This window comes from Petromyzon marinus, chromosome 37 (assembly GCF_048934315.1).
Source record: "Petromyzon marinus isolate PM22_M1 ecotype Great Lakes invasive population chromosome 37, UKy_Petmar_22M1.pri1.0, whole genome shotgun sequence".
Classification (NCBI taxonomy): domain Eukaryota; kingdom Metazoa; phylum Chordata; class Hyperoartia; order Petromyzontiformes; family Petromyzontidae; genus Petromyzon; species Petromyzon marinus.
The window spans coordinates 23,335,634-23,356,210 of NC_133703.1; the positions used below are offsets into that span (position 1 = coordinate 23,335,634).

The window sequence follows — 20,577 nt, forward strand, 5'->3', positions numbered from 1 at the left end:
CGAAGGCCCAGGACCGGTTCAGATAATGGTCACTGGTATTGGCCATGAGCAGGAATCGAACTTGGGTCGACGGGATTCACAGCGCGCTCCATGCACACATGGACACATTCTCAGCACGTGCACACGCACAAACGAGAGGGGGCAAGCAGCTGGTCCGTGCTGGTGGCACTGGCGCTGCATGCCGTGTGTCAGACAGAGCACCTGCCTGTGCTGTGACCCCCCCGAGCCACGACTTGAGTCATTTATCCCCGCGGAAGCTCGCGGTGACCACGTGCAAAGCGCCACAGGTCTCCGTAATGCGCTCGCCTCCCGTAATTTGCTTGTTCTTTTTTTTTTCTCCGAAATTTAATTTAAATATTCATTAGTAGTTGCATATGAGATAATTATTCCATGAATCCGTTTACCGTGTGCATATCAATTATACTCCAAGCACGCACGCACACACGTGCATATGCATGCACACACACGAGATGGCACGCTCATGCCCCTTGCAGTATAATGCAAGCATTGTGAGTCCACGGGTGACTTTGCTCAATCTGAATAGAATATATCTACCCTCTCTCTCTCTTGTCGAGTGCGCAGTAGATACAGATAGCCACTGCGGAGAAAACGTTCCCATTTTCCTACCACATTAGCGGAGCGTGAAATGTTATTACGCAGACCATTATACGATTAGATACACCTTGAATTGCATAACTTTCATACCATTTGATTCAGCTCCAATAACGCTGTGTACGCTGCAATTAGAGCGTAGGCAGCAGTAGTATAGTCATATTATTACCTAGTTGTCAATGAAACTGTGAGCCAGTAGATGGAATTGCATATTCCTATAGTAGGAATGCGGTGACTTCCCACAGAGTTGTACTTCATTTGCACACCAAAGAGACATGATGTGCCGAATTGAGTCACAGCCATGATTTGAACACGTGAGTGGTCGTACGAATGTTGGCGTGTAAAAATGGTGAGCAAATTGTACTTGCGATGCAGAGGGTTTCCGGTTCGATCTCCCAGCATTGAAATCTCCCCCCCCCTCCCACCTCTTCCCCATGTCTATCCACCCAGCAGTAGATGGTTGGGGTTCGTCACGGTGAGTCGATAGGCAGCTCGCGTATGGTGGAGGAAATGCGTGGGTGCACCCATCTATTCCAAGAAGTGGAAGAGTAGACCAAAACTCCTTTCGAGGGGCTCCCCAAAGCTTCCCTGCAGTGGAGGCCCTTCAGCTTAGAAGCTCGTGAAACCCGATTCAAGACTTTCTTAGCTCACAGGGAAATTCTAAATACACTGTTTAAACTGTTGAAACTGTTCTTCCAGTTGTGGCACGAGCAAGCAATTGCAGGGCTGACCCATCACCTTTTTACCTTGTGGCACTCGCGGGCACGCTGCCGTCGAGCCCGAGTGAATGGGCTCTCGTCTGATTAAACACGCGACGTTAATCGATTGATTTGCCATTCCGCTATTGCGCTCACCGAAGTGTACGCAAGAGCGCGCGTGCTGAGGAAGGCGCGAGGCGCGCCGCTTGGCGAGCCGATCTCACCGTCACCATCTCCCCAACAGGTTGCGGCAGACTCCGCAGCTCATTATATAAATGCGAAGCGCCTCCGTACGTTGACCCTCGGCGCAGGGTCACCTTCTGTCGCGCGGAACCACAGCGTGCGACTGCCGCCGTCCGCTGTCCCGCATTCATCAGTGGCCCTTCTCACGCGTGGCGAAATGGAGCCGTGCATTGGAGCGCTCGATTCGCGATCGGATCGACGTGTCGGGCTTCGAGTCCAAATCCCCTATCCGGCTGGCCCATCTCACCTCATCTGGCGTGAATGAGACGAGCGCCGCTTTGAGCGCGTTTCACCATTCTGGCTGGTGCCGTGCCGAGGACCGGGTGCCCCGCCGCGATGGGAATGTGTCACTCATAGCACGGTCTCAGGCCCTCCGGTGGAGTTGAGAGGTACCCGAATGCATATATTATGTGAGCAGGAGGACACTGACTTTGCGTAATTATAGTGTGTGTGATGTGTATTCAAAGACAAATATTCATTTTATAACCTCAACACGGCTTTGGGGAAAGTAATGTTAGCGAGCACCCATCATGGTCAGCACGGCAAACGAGGGAGTCGGTGGCCAGCACCACGCCCTGCTGCCTTTGTCTCCTCTAGTGTTGATGTTTACTCACTGCACCAGGTAATATGCAAAGACAAAGGTCCCCCGTATAGCCTTACCATACTGTTGGGGCAAGTGCTGTTAGCGAGCACCGATGGAATATACACACACTATCACATACACACATGTTCATATCTAATGCATATAGTGGAAAGCAATGGTGCAGTGGTTGGCACACAGTGCCCTGAGTACAATTTCTGGTCAGGGCTAATATCAGTGGCCAACGAGATCTGAACCAGTCCTGGGCGCCCACTTCAGCAGCCCATGGTGAAGCATGGTCAAACAGGCCCCATCACTGAGCAGCAGATTGAGAATGGGCTGTTCATTATTGTATTAGAAATTCTTATGCATAGAGGCAATCAGGACTGACTTACTCATATACATTGTAATGGTGGAGGGGTAAATAGCCTGATATACAGAAGACGTGGGTTCGATCCCGACCCTGACGTCTGCTGTATATTTGGAGTTTGCGTGTCTCTCTACCCATGGTGGCGTGGTAAAATTAAATATAAAATGTAGCATAAACATCGTCGACGGCATGCTTATAACGACACATAATTCTAAACATTTTAAACAACGGGCCCCGAATGTTTGTGGCTTGGAGGTTCATTTAATTAAATCGACGGACTGACGGTCTTCAGTGTAGACTACAGCCTTCAGTCTCACGCGGAACACTCGAGAGCAGGATATGACCCCCTTCATCAGTGAACCGAGTCATTCGTCTCCCGTGGAGCTAAAACGTCCACTGCAGGTCGCTAACGAGATGCGTGCATGATCATAAAACACGACACTGCTATACTGTGTATGCACGCCGTGTTATTGTAGTTTGTAAACATGGGAAAAGACAGAGAAACACATTGAGCAGTTTAGACTTCTGGGCCAATCATTGTTTGTGAGACCCTATTAGGTCTGGCACAAGATCGAAGCGTTGACTGTGTGCCAGATCCAACAACCATCCACATGTGTCCATAGCGATGCTGTTTAATAAAATATATAGTATTACACCAGGAACTTATTTTAGGCCGAGTACATCTAGGGGATGCCCGGTCACTGGGATGATCTGACGTAGTCGCTAATGAACTACTGCTCACCTCAGGTCTACAGCGCTAATACACAATCAGTTCTGCCTTAAAACTGAGATGACTTGGTATCTTCATAAACGTATGCTCACTTTACAGGATATCTGCCATGATTCTGTATCAGCACTCACTGAGCTGACAAACACTCATGTAAAGTAACCCTGCCTTTACATGGGTGAGTTCCCATAGTGTAAAGGTAAGCCCTCTCCATATATTAGGCACACAGAGGCATATGGCAGGAACATTTACTGATGAGTCCTAATTAGCACAAACCGGTGTCCAGCTGTGTCTTTGTATCACTTCTTCTAGTGCACGGCAAGTAGGCGTAAGCTGTACGTGCAGACTTCAGTGTGTGACTTCAGTGTGCGACTTCAGTGTGCGACTTCAGTGTGCGGCTTCAGTGTGCGACTTCAGTGTGTGACTTCAGTGTGTGACTTCAGTGTGTGACCTCAGTGTGCGACTTCAGTGTGTGACTTCAGTGTGTGACTTCAGTGTGCGACTTCAGTGTGTGACTTCAGTGTGCGGCTTCAGTGTGCGACTTCAGTGTGTGACTTCAGTGTGTGACTTCAGTGTGTGACCTCAGTGTGCGACTTCAGTGTGTGACTTCAGTGTGTGACTTCAGTGTGTGACTTCAGTGTGCGACTTCAGTGTGTGACCCGCGTGATGATAGCTTGGGGAGTAGCGTGACTAACGCCGTCCAGTCCCCCCGGGAGGCGCACTTGTTGGCGACGTCCTCCGTCGTGTGGCCGGGGCGGCTGCAGGCCCTGCACCGTGCGCCAACTTCAGTGCCCCACTTGTGGGAGAGGCGAGCCCAGCAGCAGCGGTGGCGGGCCAGCGAGCGAGCGGTCGCTCTTCTGAAGCGGTCGGTGGAGCCACCGGCACCACCACCACCGCCAGAGTGAACTTGACAGAACGAAGCGGAGCAGCAGCGGTGGAACCCTCTATGAGGCTGCGGTCAGAGACCTCGGCACAACTCCCCGGCGCTCCCCAGTTGATCCCCGGTTCATGCAATTGTCTCGCGTGGCGGTCCCAGATTGGTTTCCGGGATCTCAGACGAATTCGTGGAGGGTCGAGCAGCTGGTCTTGGCCTCACGGGAGGGCCTATGCTTCCTCGGATTTTCCCAGTTGGCTTGACGCTGGTGCATCACGCCAGAAGGTTTGCTGCCATAATGTTGGCCACAGAACGGGCAGCCACTCAGTGGGAATGCATTTAAGTGTACCCGCTGTTGCTCGGAGGACGCTGTCGATCAGGACGTCCAATTTCTTAGGGTTGCTTGCTTGATGCCCAGACTGGCGCGAAGTACTCATGGCTGGAGAACACGAGCCGGAGAGTTTCTGGTGGCGGCTCCTCAAAGTTGTGCCAGCCAGATTTTGAATTAGGTGCCCCTCTGCTTTCTGGGGGGGGGGGGGGGGTTATTTCCCATCGCAGCCCCTTCGGTTGGCCAGATTCTCACAACGTTGTGCATTCGTGGTCTAAAAATGACCAAATCGCCACACGTAAGCCGCTCTCTTTCGGGCTGGCGGCCTGGAAACGGCCCGAGAGCTTTTCCACGACGCCGCAGGCGCGTTGTGGAATCCACGAGACCCCCCCCCCCCCCACGTCCCAGTGGCAGAGAGCATCGCGAGCTGCTGGGTCGCGAAGGGCCACACGGAGGCGCTGCGGTCGCCATGAGCAAGATGGCCGGAGAGGTATTGTCTCCCTGAGCCTTCACAACCCTGATAAATGACAACAATTTCGAGTGGACGAGGCACCGGAACGATCTCGAGACTTAACGACAGATCGCGCGCCGCTGTGTGAGAACAGCTGCCAAGTCAGTCACCTACAATACTGACTTGCCAAATCACTGCCTCCACTCTCCTCTGTACATTTGCCGAGATCCCAGCCATGCTCCGTCTGCCACTCGCAGTCGCCTGACCCACTTCCCGGCATCGCATTCGAACGCTTTCCTGTTGTCCCCGTGCGCAGGATGCCATCTGCCATACATCTCGGTAGCCTTAACGCCCACTCGCCAGAAACGTAATCGCAGCTCTCTGCTAGTCACAGCGCTCCCACCTCGTATGTTTAACTGCGCACGTGGAGATGCGCATTGCCTACGCGAAAGTGCTCCGCCTTTAACCAGACCACCGAGCTCCAAAGTGACTGAATGTGTGGCCGTTGTTGTCCTTGAGGCCACAAACTCGAGAGAGGTCTAAGGTGGCCGTCCCTCCAGCGTGCCCCGGTGACGCAGAGACACACACCGTCGATCGCTTTCCTTCTCACTGCGGACTCGACAGTGAAGTCGTCAACGTCCAGGGGACACATTCCCCCCCCCCCCCCCATATTGCGCTGTGGGAACGCCGAGGAGCAACTTGCACAAAAGGGTGCAGTCACTCACATCTGTAAGACGACGAGGGGGGCGCCCCCCACAACCACCTTGGTTCCCGACGTAGCACTGAACGATTTGGGAAAGTATAAAATTGCGATTTTTCTGACAGATATTGCGATTTGATTTGCGATAAAAAAATTAAGTCAAGCTTCAGTTCAATATTCACTGTGAAATAGATTTAAAACATGTGATGGAGCATTACCACGTGATACCATCAAAATATGAACTGCTCTATATATTCTAATGTAATTGATGAGAACTTAAAATATATTAATTGCTTCCAACATGTATTTATAAAAAAAATAGAACAAGAACAATGGTTAAGTTAAATAAATAAAGTTATATTAATTCCAATAACAAGGTAATAGGACTTTTCAAATCGCAAAAAAATCGCAGCTTTTGCGATTTGCTCATCGCATTCTTTCAAATTTGCGATTTCGATTTTAAATCGATTAATCGTTTAGCCCTAGGGTGTAGGGCGCGAGCGACTTCCACAAAGTGGTGCAGGTCGCGCGGCGCAAGAGGCATCTTGGGGGGAGGTCTCCGCTCGCGTGTTGCCGCATAACGGACGGCTTCAACAACAATTCTTCTTCTTATTAGCGCTCTCGGCCACGCCCTCGTGCGCGCACACCTGGATACTCGCGGCACGTCTCGAGTATTTGTTTAGACGCCAAGACCCCTCTTGTCCATCCTCTTGCGGATTGAGGCTCGTCCCACGTCGTGTGCTCGTGTCGGATTAATTTGACCTTTTTTTATTTATCGCCATCGCTTCCGATGTTTGACGAGAACGAACACACCACCACGGTCATTGCAGTAAGCCCGTCAGAATGAGTCTTTATTCACATTTATTTTATGCTTATAATCGTTAATTTGGCGTTGAAGTAACAACAAGCAACGCTATTTAGGGCCTTCATAAATGGGCATTACAGAAAAGATAAATACCGTAATGAGCACAGTTATTCTGTTAGTTTTTAGTCAACACAGTTTAGTTTGTTTCTCTCTGGGGGATTGCATGAAAAGAGGGAGGTATAACTTTTTAAAAAGTCAGTTTCAAGAGAGCGAAGTTGATTGCTATTGTACATGCCATAGGCCATGTATTCTCACATATAACTTGTCAATCCACTGCCATGTTTATCATTGAGGTTGTTTGACCATACTTCACCATACTGGTCAGTCTGAGTGGGTTAGCGAGTGGTGAGGGGGGGGGGCAAAGCTGGTCCAAATATCACGACTGATGTTAGCCGTGGCTGGGGCTCAAACTCAGGTCAGCGGGTTTGTCGCGCAGTGCACCGACCTGTGCCACTACTCAAGCAGTCACACAACCACTCTTGTGGGTAAAGTGCACGATTTGACCTCAACGTCGCACCTTACCCTGCTCTACGCAATACAGCAGTTTTATGCAGAATAGTACACATTTCATAATTTACACTCTCAAACATAAACCATTAGTTTTTCAAACATTGCCGTGTTGTTTAAGCGATTAAATGAATACAGCTTGCATGGTGGGAACAACGACAGTGGTGGTGGTGGTGATGGTGCTGACGGGATCGATGGACTGAGAGTACGTGGCAGCTGTAGCAGCGTCACCATTCATATTGCACGACCTACTGTGCTCGACTGCCATTCGGCAGGACGTGAGTTCACATCCCGGCTGGGGGTTGACTAAAGGTCATTATCCCTCCAGAGTCGATGATATCTCTTCAACTCTGTGAGACGTTAACGAATGTAGTCCCCCCGTCACGGCCACGTGGAAATTCCAACATTGGCTCACGTCCGTCAATGGAACGTGAGCGGGTTGGTCACCTTCACATTCTAAATAGTATTAAAAATAACAATGCGTATTCAAACTTATTTCAGTCATCGCATCCGCTTGATTGCTGCTCTTATCCCATCGTGCATTCCTGTGCGGTCAGCCTTCGCTTCCACCCTTCCAAGCGTGGGCAGCGTATTACCAAGGAGCACATCGCCACGGCAGGATCCAGCTCCAAGTGTCGCTCCGACAGAGCAGAATGGAACTCATTAAATATCCCAGACTCGCATTGCTACAGCGCCGTTGGTGCCGGTGCACGGACATTTAATTTAAACTTCCAATTTCGCGAAGGGGCATTGGTGGAGTTTTTTTCCTATTTTCTTCCCAGAGCCCTCGTACACACCACTCGGCCTCCCCCCACCCCACCTCGACGAGACGCCCGCTGCAGTGAGAGGCAGGGCTGGCATAAAGCTCCTGTCAAATCCAGCCCCAATGGGGGGGCCTTGGTCGTAAGGTGAGGGCCCCCCAGAGGCATTAGGCTTTCAGGGTGATAAGCAGCATTGCTATTATTATCGATTAGGAGTGCAGAACCTGAGGTGTATTGTCAGCAAAAAATATATATAATGCCATATCACCTATTGCAAGCGAGCATGTTTAATATGCTATAGGAAACAGTACTTTAGTAATATTTTATTTCGTGTGACGGCCACATCACAGTTAAGGCATGTTGATCTGACTGGTATTCGTGACCCAAAACAAAGTTTGTAATCCTTTTAAATCACCCGAAAGTTATTTTTATTGGCGGCAGACCAGAGTATTGATTTTGTGCTGTTATAAAAAAAAAGTCTGAATAATGCTCGAGCTTATACAAATGATTATCATCTCAGTTGGGGTTCCTCAGCTAGAAGCAGTAATTCCACAATATTATGATGCGGACCAGTATAGCCACATGGCAACCATCATTGACTTTTTACACAATGACACTACATTTTTAAATCAACTCTGCAGAGATGCTGATGACGAGCTGAGTTGACTTCTGGTCAGAATTGGAAGCCACAGCTTCCAACATAAGAATGAGGCGCTTTGCTACAGTTCTCCAAAAATGGGCATCATGGATAATGCAATTGATGCTACCTTGTCTTGCAATCACTTCTTTCTGATAGATCTTGCAGTTGTCGCAAAGTTGATCTTCGACTCCCAAGATTCTGCTCATAGTTTCACATGATCTGGCTTCAGGTCTTCTCCTTGGCTGTGGTTCACCACCCTCTGGGTGCTTTTCCACTGCCTCCCTTTGTAAATTATATTCCTAGAGCCATAGCAAGCAAAGGATGTTGCGGCAGTGGGTGTAATGATCAGCACGCTGGACTTGCAATCCAGAGCTCACCAGTTCCATTGGAGCTCCTGGTGTGGCAGCTGAATCGATGGGGAAAGTCTCTTAAATCCTCCACCGCCTCCGTCCACCGAGCGATATAGATGGGCACATCGCAGTTTGTCGAATGGCAGTTTACATGTGGCGTTGAAAAGTCTGGGTGCTCCCAACGTTTCCACGACATCTGGTCAGCATGGAAGAGTATGCCAAAAAATCCTCTTGAGCTCCCTGTAGCAGAGTTCCTTCCACCAGCAGTGACACGGGCAAGCAATTGCAGATTTGCACCTTTAGCAGCATCTAATAATAAGGCTCACCAACCCCTCTGTGCCTGGCAGGAGGAGGAGTCGATCTTCCTGCAGTTTGGCGCCACGGTGCAGCAGCAGTCGCGCGTCATCATGCGCATCATGGAGGAGTACGACTGGAACAGCTTCTCTATCATCACGACGCACTACGCGGGCTACCAGGACTTCATCCACCACCTGCACGTCACGGTGGAGAACAGCTTCGTGGGCTGGGAGCTCGAGTCCATCCTCACGCTGGACATGTCCGAGGACGACAGCGACATCAAGACCAAGGCGCTGCTGCGCAAGGTACAGACGCAGGTCATCGTGCTCTACTGCAGCAAGGCGGAGGCCGTGCACCTGTTCGGCCTTGCCGAGAACGTGGGCCTCACGGGCTTTGGCTACGTGTGGATCGTGCCGGGCCTGCGTCCCAGCGGCTCCAGCGAGGTGCCGACGCAGTTCCCCGTGGGCCTGCTCACCATCACGTACGACGGCTGGCAGAGCAACCTTCCGCACCGTGCCATGGAGGGGGTGGCCGTGATCGCCATGGCCGCGTTCAACATGTTCACCGACCTGGGATACGTCCCCGACAGCAAGCTGACGTGCGACGACACCACGGTGGTCAACGCCAGCGTGTGGGAGACGTACTACGCGTGAGTACGCGCGAGCGCTCTGCGTGACGCTGTTGCCACGGTGGAAAGGTCGCGAAGCTTCACGGGCAATAGTGATAGAAGGGTCCTGCCACTGAATATAACGTAAATTAAAACTATTAAACTATAAGCTATTTTTAATTTACCAGGTAAGGCCCACTGAGCTGTATAGCTTTTTTTCAGAAGCGACCTGGCCACAAATGACAGCTCAACGAAGTGGCTTATCATGTGGAAATGTATAGCTGCCAAATACTCTTAATGCATGCTTCTAAATGTGGAGGGCACAACCGGAGGACCCAGAGAAAAACCCACGCGACCACGGGGAGAACATGCAAACTCAAATATACAGGCTTGAGGGTCGGGCTCGAACCCACGCCTCCTGTATACCAGGCGAGGTAGTGAACATCTCACCACCGCAGCGCCCTGTGATTGGCGTGCCGTTTTCTATCATGGACAAATCTGGTCGAGCTGACAATGTGATATTGGCTCGACCTAGTGGGCAATTGCGACAGCAACTTCCAATCAGATCGTAAGCAGAGGTCGCACGGCTACCCGAGGTTGTGTGCTCTGTTGACCAATCATATTTCACCAAACACTTTCATTTTAATTCCATCACTGTCATTTGCTCTACAAAAATTGCCGCGGTTGCTCATAATGATTACTTTGCCCGTGACGATTTCCCTAAGTCCGATGCTAATATGTTCAGATTCAAGTTCTCTTTTCATCCTTTATGCACCTGGGAAATTAAGTGATTAGTGAAGATTATAAAAGAACCACAGTACTATTTAAAGTATTGATGGTTATATTCCTACAGACGCCCGCTCATCTCTCTCTCTCTCTGGTGTGACCACTGCATATCCTGTCAGAGGTGGCATGAATGTTGAAGAGCCTGTGCAGTTGCTAATAGGCAATATATATTTGGTAATTTTGTAAAATCTAAATCATACATTTTGATTTAAAGCTTTCGTGACTGCAGTAATTCATATTCTTGGCTCTTTCGGTAAAGTCACGTTGAAGGGAAACAATAAAATAATAAAATATATATAACAATAAAAAATTATCACGACGTTTCGACCATAACACAAACGGTCGTAATCAGGTGTGTCGGTTTGCATTAATTTATTTATTTTTAAATGGCGTTTTTATTTATTTATAAAAAACGTCAGCGCCATGCGCAGCGATTTGGCAGTTTATTTAGAAGGACTAGTCCATCTATGTTCTGAAAAGAGGAGGGGGGAGATGAAAAATTAATGTTAGCTGTCTGAAAGCCACTATAAGCGTGAACAATCAATTAAGACCTGAAATGGTTTATCAAATCTTTCCATTGATTGCTAAGCCAGAATCCATCTTCTCGGTTGAAATTGTTTCTGTGCTTGTATATGTGGATAGCCTCATGAACGAATCTCTCATCACAGAAGAATTCTCTCATCAAGACTCTGTATCATAGAGCCCAATGCATATCCGACCAGGAACACATAGGCAGTGAACTCAAGCACATACACCAAGCTCTTAAGGCTAATGGTTACTCCGACTATACAATCCGCAAAGCTATCACTCAAACCATGAAGAAGGACCCACTTGAGGAGCCTTTCAAAACCATCACTTTACCCTACATTGCGGGGATCACAAAAAAGATCTCCAAAATCTTGAATAAACACAAGATCCAGGTCCGTTTCAACACATTACATAAAATCCGTGATCTGGTTCCATCTGTAAAAGATGTGATTCCGGACATACAGTACCCTGGTGTCTACAAACTAAGTTGCCTCTGTGGTAGTAGTTACATTGGAGAAACCAAACGCCATGTCTCAGACCGCATTCGTGAACACAAAGCAGACCTTAAACACGGTAGGACCAACACCTCGGTCGTGGCAGATCATTGTTATAATTCAGTAGGCTCACATGCCATTGACTTTTCCAAGACAGAGGTTCTTTGTAAGCCATCTGGCTACCATGAGAGATTCGTTCATGAGGCTTTCAGACAGGTAACATTAATTTTTCGTCTCCCCCCTCCTCTTTTCAGAACATAGATGAACTACTCCTTCTAAATAAACTGCCAAATCGCTGCGCGCGGCGCTGACGTTTTTAAATAAATAAATAAAACGTTTGAAAATTAATAAATTAATACGGACCGACACACCTGATGACGACCGTTTGTGTTATGGTCGAAACGTCGTGAGAATTTTTATTGTTTTATATATATATTATTGTTTCCCTTCAACGTGACTTTACCGAAAGAGCTAACTCATACAATTTAAAGTCATACGCCAGCAATTTTTAATATGCATCAATGTATGTTGAACTTCTTTTGCACAGTACGTAGCCAACCGTGCTAATTGGAGGTGCGGGGAAGGACAACAAAAGGAATGAATCGGAGTAATGTATTGTCTTCTGTCGGTCCACTGCGAGAATGACAATTTCCCCATGCTGTGTCAGTCAAAGGGGTTGGTTGACCATACTTGACCACAATAGTGAGGGTGGCGGGATGGGGCAGGACTGGTAAAGATGTCACTCGCCACCGCTGTTATCCTTGGCTCAAAGTTCAACTCAGGTGGCCGGGAACGCAGCACACTGCACTAACCACTGTTGCACCACATCAACCCAGTGATATGATACCTGTCCTGATACACAAAGGGTAATCATATTGTCTGTGGCTTGGTGCAGAGGCAAATTAAAGCACCACTCCTTTAAAAAGCCAACCTTGGACTTCGTGATCTCCCCTCCAGCTTACTAGAGTCCCGGTTCATCCTTGCCTTGAAAACATATAGAATGAATCTCAGTAGACGTTTGCTTTGTCTAATTTAGTGCATTGGGATTAATTAAAATAAATAAAAAAATTGGTTTAGTGTTTTTTTTTGTATCACGCCTAACAGTGCCCCCTAAGCGGACGATGCCATTTGAGGAAGCGTTCTCAACAATGCCGATGGTGCCGACAAACACCGCTGCATGTGAGACCGCCAAGTGGGCCCTGTTAATTGTTCGCATAATATCCGTTGAGAAACGGCAAACAGTTACACGTGCAATATTATTCACAATAAAGGGGGTTTTTGGGGTTCTATCGCATCAATATAAATGTGTGTTTAACCCACCACCGCCCAACACAACCAATTGGTAAGGTTTATTGCGACTCAAAATATGTAGGACAACTGCTGGGAAACCCAAACTTAGCTAAATGCTCGTGTGCTAAATACTCTTTATTAGCTAAGGCGGCTCGCTGCGCCTCCGTGGATTTCTCCTGGCTGTGACTCAAGCGCGGGGCGCGCTCACGAGGGGGAGGAACATTGAAGGTGCAGCACCATCACCCGGCCACGGTGCTCTCAATGCAATCACTGTATTTGGTGAAAGGCGTGGGTTGAATGGTGGCTGTCGGGGCGTGCTTGTACAAGAGGCATGGAAGGCAGCGGATTTTTGTTCCTGCAGCACCACGCTACTTTATCTGCATGCTGCACACTGTTGTGAAGCTCAAAGAGTATTCGCAGTCATCATCTTCATCATTATTCATCACCATCACGATGGAATTTCTCATTGAATATTTTCGGGGTCGCCCAACCCTACTGACCCCCTCCCTCCACTTCTTTCCACCCATGAAAAGAAGGGAATTGTTTTCCAGAGCTCAGCTCCCGGATAGCTCCAGTGGAGATTAAGCCCTGCTCGTCGTCATCGTCTTCATCATCATTATCACGATCCATCACAGGGAGGCACTCATCCAACACGAGTTGTGTCGTTCGTGACACCAAGCGTCGGCCGCATCGCAGCTGATTCACAATCAGCGGCATCTCGCGATGTTTTCTCTCACCCCCCCCCGATCCACCATTTAAATCGAGGTGGGGCAAATCATAGCGCGCGTGCACGTGTGGATGCATCACGCAGCACGGTCCGGTCGCCTGGATACTGCGTCGGCGTGAGGAGCATGCACAAGTGGCACTTGAAGTGCCGAACACTGCGCATCACGCCACCGTCTTGCAGTGGTTTTATTTTTGTTCCCTCCGCACGACTTACTGATGCTGCTCGCCTCTGCATTAGTAATGCTCAAATGTGATTCCGTCCAGTGCATATTAAGCATTTGCAGCTAACTGCCTGGATCCAGACACCATACATACAAATAGTTTTCTGCCTTTCTCAATCCGCTAATGGTTGCAGGTCTCCCCATACCGTGTCGGGTCGTGGCATGGGTGGGTTTTCACCATACTTCACCACGCCGGTCGCTGTGCATTGGTGAATGGGGGAGGGCAGGACTAGTTGTAATATCACTGCCCACTGATGTTAGCTGTGGCCAGGCATTGAATTCAAGGTCGTTGGGTTCATAGAGCAGCACGCTAACCAATGTCACTACCGTTGCACTCGTACATACGTATGCACGTAGATATACAGGGGAAAAATATCCATGGATATGGCTTGGACGATGGTCGAATTTTAACAGCAGCATCTTTTGCTTTGCTTTTCTTATAAATGTCCCTCTCGCTAAGATTTCCTCACGGTGTTCGGCAAAGCAAATGATACGTAATGAAATGACCCCAATTGCCCGTGGGGCTATTAAGCAAAGTCGCACGTCGCTTTAACCATGAATTAACGAGCGTGGTGATTGTTCTGTTAAATATGCCGCAGTCGGTTCACGAGACGTTGCCGAATGTAGATGCACAGCAGGCCCACAACAAAGCTCGTGCTTTGGAAGACGGCTGAATGTGCCGACAAAGCACTGTTCTCTTCGCTTGCCACTGCATGCCCCACCGACTCGAGTGCCCTGGAAATGAGAGCATCTCAAGTATGCCCAACACCTTATGTAACGGCTTAGGATTAACGGCAATTGTGCATTCAAATTTCAACATTTATGGAGTGAAGAATAAAACTCACATTTCACACAGCTAGTCTCGGTGGAGTTGGAGACATGTTGACTCGATAGGTTCAGATGTCGCTCCATCTTCTTCATTGCACTTATTGTATTTTTTCTCGCTTTGTAATTATTTAAGTAATGGAGGAAAGCAAGACTTACCTTTATGACGATGAACGAATGAATGACATCTGGGTAGTTCACTGCACACCTGCCATCAGTCGTAAGTGCTTTTCAATGCTGCAAGTGCTTTAGAGAAATCATGAATACAGGTATTTAAATAACGTACATTTATGTTTCTAAAGCAGCACAGTTGTTCAAATTTCACTCCAAACGTATACTTTCCTTGAGCTACAAAATAAGTTACTTTACATATGAAATAGCATACATATTCATAGCAGGAAGCAGTGGCACAGTCGCTAGCTCACTTGGCTGTAAGACCCTCGCAAACTCAGTATGGTTCCAGGCCAGGGCTAAGATATGGCAAATGATATCTGAACCACCACTTCACTGACCAGGGTAGTGAAGTATTGTCTAACAACCCCGTGACCTTTACCCAGCAATGGATTGACAAAGGGCTGGGAATTATTATAATCACTATTATTATGTACACGTAGACCCTCAATTGAAAGATTGTGAGTTCGAGTCCCATTCAGGATTCACTCAGCCCATCGTACCTCTCATCGTCATCATCAGTCCCTTACCCACAGGGGTCATTGTGGTACAAGTCAGGCTTAGGCAATCAAATTCTCTTCCCCGCTTGCGGTCGTTTGCAATCTGCCCAGCATCTGAAGCTGGTCTCCCCTTCACTGATGAAATAAATATTAGCTTGTTGGAAGTCATCAGTGATTTCCAATGGAGAGGCTGGCCGCTCATCATAGGAAAGTGGAATTTCCACTCAGGGCCATTAATGGAAGATGAACCATTGTCACAGCGCTTATTGAAGAGGGGGTGATGACATAACTCGAGTACAGTTTTAATTTATGATAAATTATCTCGAGACGTAACAAGGGTGGTGGTGGTAGTGCACGGTTTAAATCGCTCAGTTCTCGAAGACTTAAAAGTACAGGTGAAGTTAATTATACAAACAGCATTGTTCAATGTATTCCCTTGCTACAGATACTTTAGTAATCACGTGGGTGCTGTAACGCCTTAATGCTCGAAGCGTAGTGTTCTTGAGGACGATAACTGGTAATTATGAGAGTCGACTGCTAAACAAATCAACATTAATGCATTTTAAAAAGTGTTTCTGCCACACCAGAAGCGCGCACTGGCTTGGCTCCTTCCCCAAAATCAGGGAGCGGTGCTCGGCCTAGGCAAACTAAGCAAAGGCTTAAGCCCCAGATTCATAAACACTGAGGGATTTGCCAAATATCAGTTCAAAAATAATAAAAAAAAGCCAAATTAACATAAATGCATGGTTAATCTTTCTGATCTCTATCATGGGACCTTTCTTGCCAGTTCAAAAATATAATAATTGGTATTACCCTTTCTGGCAATAAAACAGTAGTCTTTTGGTCTTTCGGTAAAGTCATGTAGATAGGTTCAAAGAAAATAACAGAAACTACGGTCGACCGCTTGTGTTGCGATCGAAACGTCGTGGTTTTTTTTGTCATTTTCTTTGAACCTATCTACGTGACTTTACCGAAAGACACTAAGATTATGAATTCCTGCAGTCACGAAAGCTTTAAGTCAAGAATAAAACAGGTGTTAAGACGTTAAAACACCAAACAGAAACCTTTTCCAAGGATCCATGTCATGTCAATGAATCAGACATGATTCCTTGACATGTTTGGTGTTTTAACATCTTGACACAACTGTTTTATTGCCAGAAAGGGTAAACCAATTCTTCTACTCTGATCTCAATCTGTTCTTTATATATCTTCTCATCTCAGCACACACATGTCTTGTCTACAACTCTCTCGTTTCGCTACATCACTCGACTCATCCCACATCCATCTCTTGTCCACGTGTCTCTCATTTGACCACATCTCCGTCTCATCTTTATCTCTCTTCTCTCATCTTATTGCACCTTGTCCACATCTCTTTCCTCACCATACCCCCACGAGTTCATGAATTAAAAGTGGGGCACGCCCAAAAATTATTCTACGTATGTATGTATGTTGAACTTCTATATTTGAAGCTTTCGTGACTGCAAGGATCCATACTTTTTGGTTCTATTCGGTAAAGTCACGTAGATAAAAAAATAAAACAACAAAAATCACGACGTTTCGGCCACAACACAAGTGGCCTTCACCAGGTGAAGGGACCGTACTGTCACGAGGACAGCGTTGGAATGAAGACAGTCAAGCCCAGGTCGTGTCCTTTAAGCTGTGTGGGAGGAAACAAAACGCTTTGACAAAGGAATTAGCATAAAATGCTCATAGAGTACCGACACGGGGGGAGGGGGAGGGGAGTTTACAAATGTACAAATGTTGGTGTGAAGGGAAACGCTTTGACAAAGGAATTAGCACAAACAAAATGAGGGTACCCCCATGGATTCTCCCTTATCACCAGTGATAGCCAATGTTTTCATAGAGAAAGCTGAATCAGATGCCATCCAGACTTCCACCCTCAGACCGTCCCTGTGGAAGAGATATGTAGATGACACTTTCGTCATTTGGCCACATGGCCTCCCAGCTTTGAACCTTTTCCTGGACCACATAAATTCCAGACACCCTTCCATCAGATTCACCATGGAAATAGAGAAAGATGGCAAGCTACCATTCTTAGATGTTCTGTTTGAGAGGAAGTCTGATGGCTCGTTGGGACATTCTGTCTACAGGAAACCCACCCACACAGATTCCTACTTGAAACCTGATTCCCACCACCACCCAGCTCAAAATAATTATCTCATCAAAACGTTATACCACAGGGCTCATTGCATTTCGGACCAACACCACCTGACCAGTGAATTAAAACATGTACACCTGGCCCTCAAGAGAAACGGATACTCTGACCGTACCATCTGCCAAGCTGTTTCTCCCTCCATACAGAAACAACCACTTGATACTCCGATCAAAACCATCACACTACCATATATAGCAGGCGTTACTAAAAAGATCTCCAAAATTCTAAACAAACACAAGATCCTGGTCCTGTTCAATACAGTACACAAAATCCGTGACCTGATCCCATCCGTGAAGGATGTCATTCCTGACTTACAGTACCCCGGGGTTTACAAATTTAGCTGCACCTGTGGTGACTGCTATATCGGGGAGACGAAACGACATGTCTCTGACCGAATTCGCGAGCACACATCAGATTTGAAACACGGCAGAACGAATTCTTCTGCCGTAGCTGATCACTGTTACAACGCTGTGGGTGATCACGGTATAGTTTTCTCCGATACCAAGGTCCTTTGCAAACCCACAGGTTATCATCAGAGATTTATCCACGAGGCAATTCAGATTCACAAACACAGACACAATTTCAACCAAGAAGATAGTTTCAAATTAAGCAATCATTGGAAAGATGTTCTAAATCATACCAAACATTAAACTAATTCATTAATGGTACAGTATATTTATCCAAGTAGTGATATACCAAACTTTCACAGCAGCTTATTTCTCTTCACACCAACCTTTGTAAACTCCCCCCCCCCCCCCGTGCCGGTACTCTATGAGCATGTTATGCTAATTCCTTTGTCAAAGCGTTTTGTTTCCTCCCACACAGCTTAAAGGACGCGACCTGGGCTTGACTGTCTTCATTCCAACGCTGTCCTCGTGACAGTACGGTCCCTTCACCTGATGAAGGCCACTTGTGTTGTGGCCGAAAACGTCGTGATTTTTGTTGTTTTATTTTTTTACCTACGTGACTTTACCGAATAGAACCAAAGAGTATGTTGAACTTCTTTCCCACCGTACATAGCCAACCGTGCTAATCAGAGGTGTGGGGGATGGACAACAAACTAAAGGCAAAAATCGGTTCTAAAGAAATAGGTTTTAAATTCAATGTTAAAAGTGCATAGCTCCAGTGGATTCGTAATATCGGAAGGAAGAGCATTGCAGACGGCCACAGCAGCGCATTCTCCAATGGGGCCCACAGTACCACTGCCCATACATGACTGGGAAAGTGCACGGCAATTGTTAGGGCACGTGTGCCCATCCGCCCCGAGCCCGCAGTGCGAATCGCTGGCCGTTGTCAAAGCGCACCATACTCCGTTTATTATACATGCACTGAATTATCCCACTGGTGCGCATTCAAGATTTGAAAAATGGGCAGCTGTCACTCCTGGGATTTCGAACCAGCAGTCATAATGAAATGGCTGCCATCCACTCTGGAATATTGCGGTGCAGTATTCCCAAGCATAATATGAAACGATGCTATTTATATATATTTTTTGTGCGCGAAATATATTACTGAATTCTTTTTTTAACTTATTCTGTCCACTCGTGACTTAAAGCCAGGGAGAGAGGAAAGAGTATTTGTCTAGTAGTCGAGCAGAATGTTGTTAATGGCTGTGATGAATCTCCAAAGCTTTCTTTAGGGACTCTTGTTTTAATTGCCGGATATAAACATACACAGCGGTCTACTGAATGTGCAGTACGGACCGCTTTGTTGTTACAGCACTGCGGTAAAATCGGTCCTTCTTTGGCTTTCAAGGTGCGCGCGTTGGTGGTGCAAACCCGAAGAGGTCAAAGTGATTTTCGGCTCAATGAGCATCGAGGCATTGGTGCTCATCTCTTGTTAACAGCTCGAAGTTGGCAGTGGTAATTCCCCATTCATATAGCGGGCGGGGAGGGAAGTCTTCTTCTTCCTCTTCCTATTGGTTGATGATGTCGATGCAGAACTACAATGACAATTTCACATTCAGGTGGTCAAGCTGGAGAGCCGCGTCGGGAGTAGTGCATCGCTGTGATGTCTCCTTCGTATTTGCGGATCGGGCAAGGCGTCGTTATACATTGTACAGTCTGTTCTGTAATGTAGGTTTTTTTGGGGGTTAAATCGCGTATATATAAATGTGTTATACCCGCCACCACCCGACACAGACAATTAGTAAGGGTTGTCACGTAAACCAAACATGCCAATTCATTACTAGGACAGCACACCGGTGATGACCACAGTCGCTCACTGGAGAGTTTTTAGTTTTACATTTGTGCATCAGGTATCCGCATCTGCCATGATTTGTGCAGTGGAACGGTTTAGGGTGGACCATGAGCTTTGGGGAAGATCAAACCCAGGGATCTTCTGCGTTGGGTCTTTCACAACAAGGCCGTGTTTGTCTGTGAGTTCTTTTGAACTCCGTTCAGCTCTCCAAGCTTCATTGGGGTTGAACTCGCGTTGTTGAAGGTTAAGCGAATGGGTCCAAGAAGGGCTTGCTTGACTTCACTGTTGACTTCCCCGCAAAATGGTACATATTTTATTTACCCCCGGAGGGATGATGGCCAAGTCTGTAACCCAGTGATGTATGGTTATAGAGTATGTATGTGCCTGCCATAAGGAATAGCTGGCCGTTGTTGACAGATCACGTGGAGATGAAACAAGTGTGTGCGAGACTCCCGTTGGAAGGGTGCAGCACAGCAAGAAGGTTTCGGACTTGTGCATGTGGAGTCGGAGTGTTTTTCATGCTGTTTTCTTCCCACAATTGTTATGGGTCCCAGAGGGATGATGGTCTTTGTCAAAGCTCAACTGGGGATTGAACTTGCGACCTTCTGATTGGTAGTCGAGTCGTGTCCTCTGACCACGGTACCATCACTCACGATGAAGCGTGGCGATTTGCCATGCTGGTAATTACACTGAGAGACAGCACGAGGAACGCACGGAACAGCACGCAAACACAAACAGATGCAAATGAGAGACTTGGTTAAGAAGCGTCGGCGGTGTTGGACAGGACACAGCATGGCTCAAAAGGATGATGCCTGATGGATGAGACTGGTGATGGAACGGAAGCCAAAGGAGAGAACACGCCCGACATCATGGATTGTGGCATCACGGGACCACGAGGGATGGTGACGGCAGTGGAGAAGCCTTCATTGAGCAGTGGATAAAACATGGCCACTGATGATGATGTTTGTATTAAAGTAAAATTGCTCTTCTGTGGGAAACCAAGCATTTACTGGTAGTCAGTCGTATTTTCTACGGTTCACTCCCATCCCAC

The 20,577-nt window shown here is 47.5% G+C and overlaps 1 protein-coding gene across 4 annotated transcripts in view; it reads left to right on the top strand.

The window, feature by feature from the left end:
* LOC116949578 (glutamate receptor ionotropic, NMDA 2C-like) overlaps positions 1-20,577 on the top strand; it is a 123,420-nt gene that overhangs the window by 12,745 nt on the left and 90,098 nt on the right. For 3 of the 4 annotated variants that reach the window (XM_032967027.2, XM_032967029.2, XM_032967028.2), the window contains exon 2: positions 9,054-9,652. In XM_032967027.2, the coding sequence (XP_032822918.2) occupies positions 9,054-9,652 (599 nt within the window). Of the gene's footprint in view, positions 1-6,983; positions 7,864-9,053; positions 9,653-20,577 lie in introns of those variants that run through there. The other variant, XM_032967030.2, reaches the window with a different exon arrangement.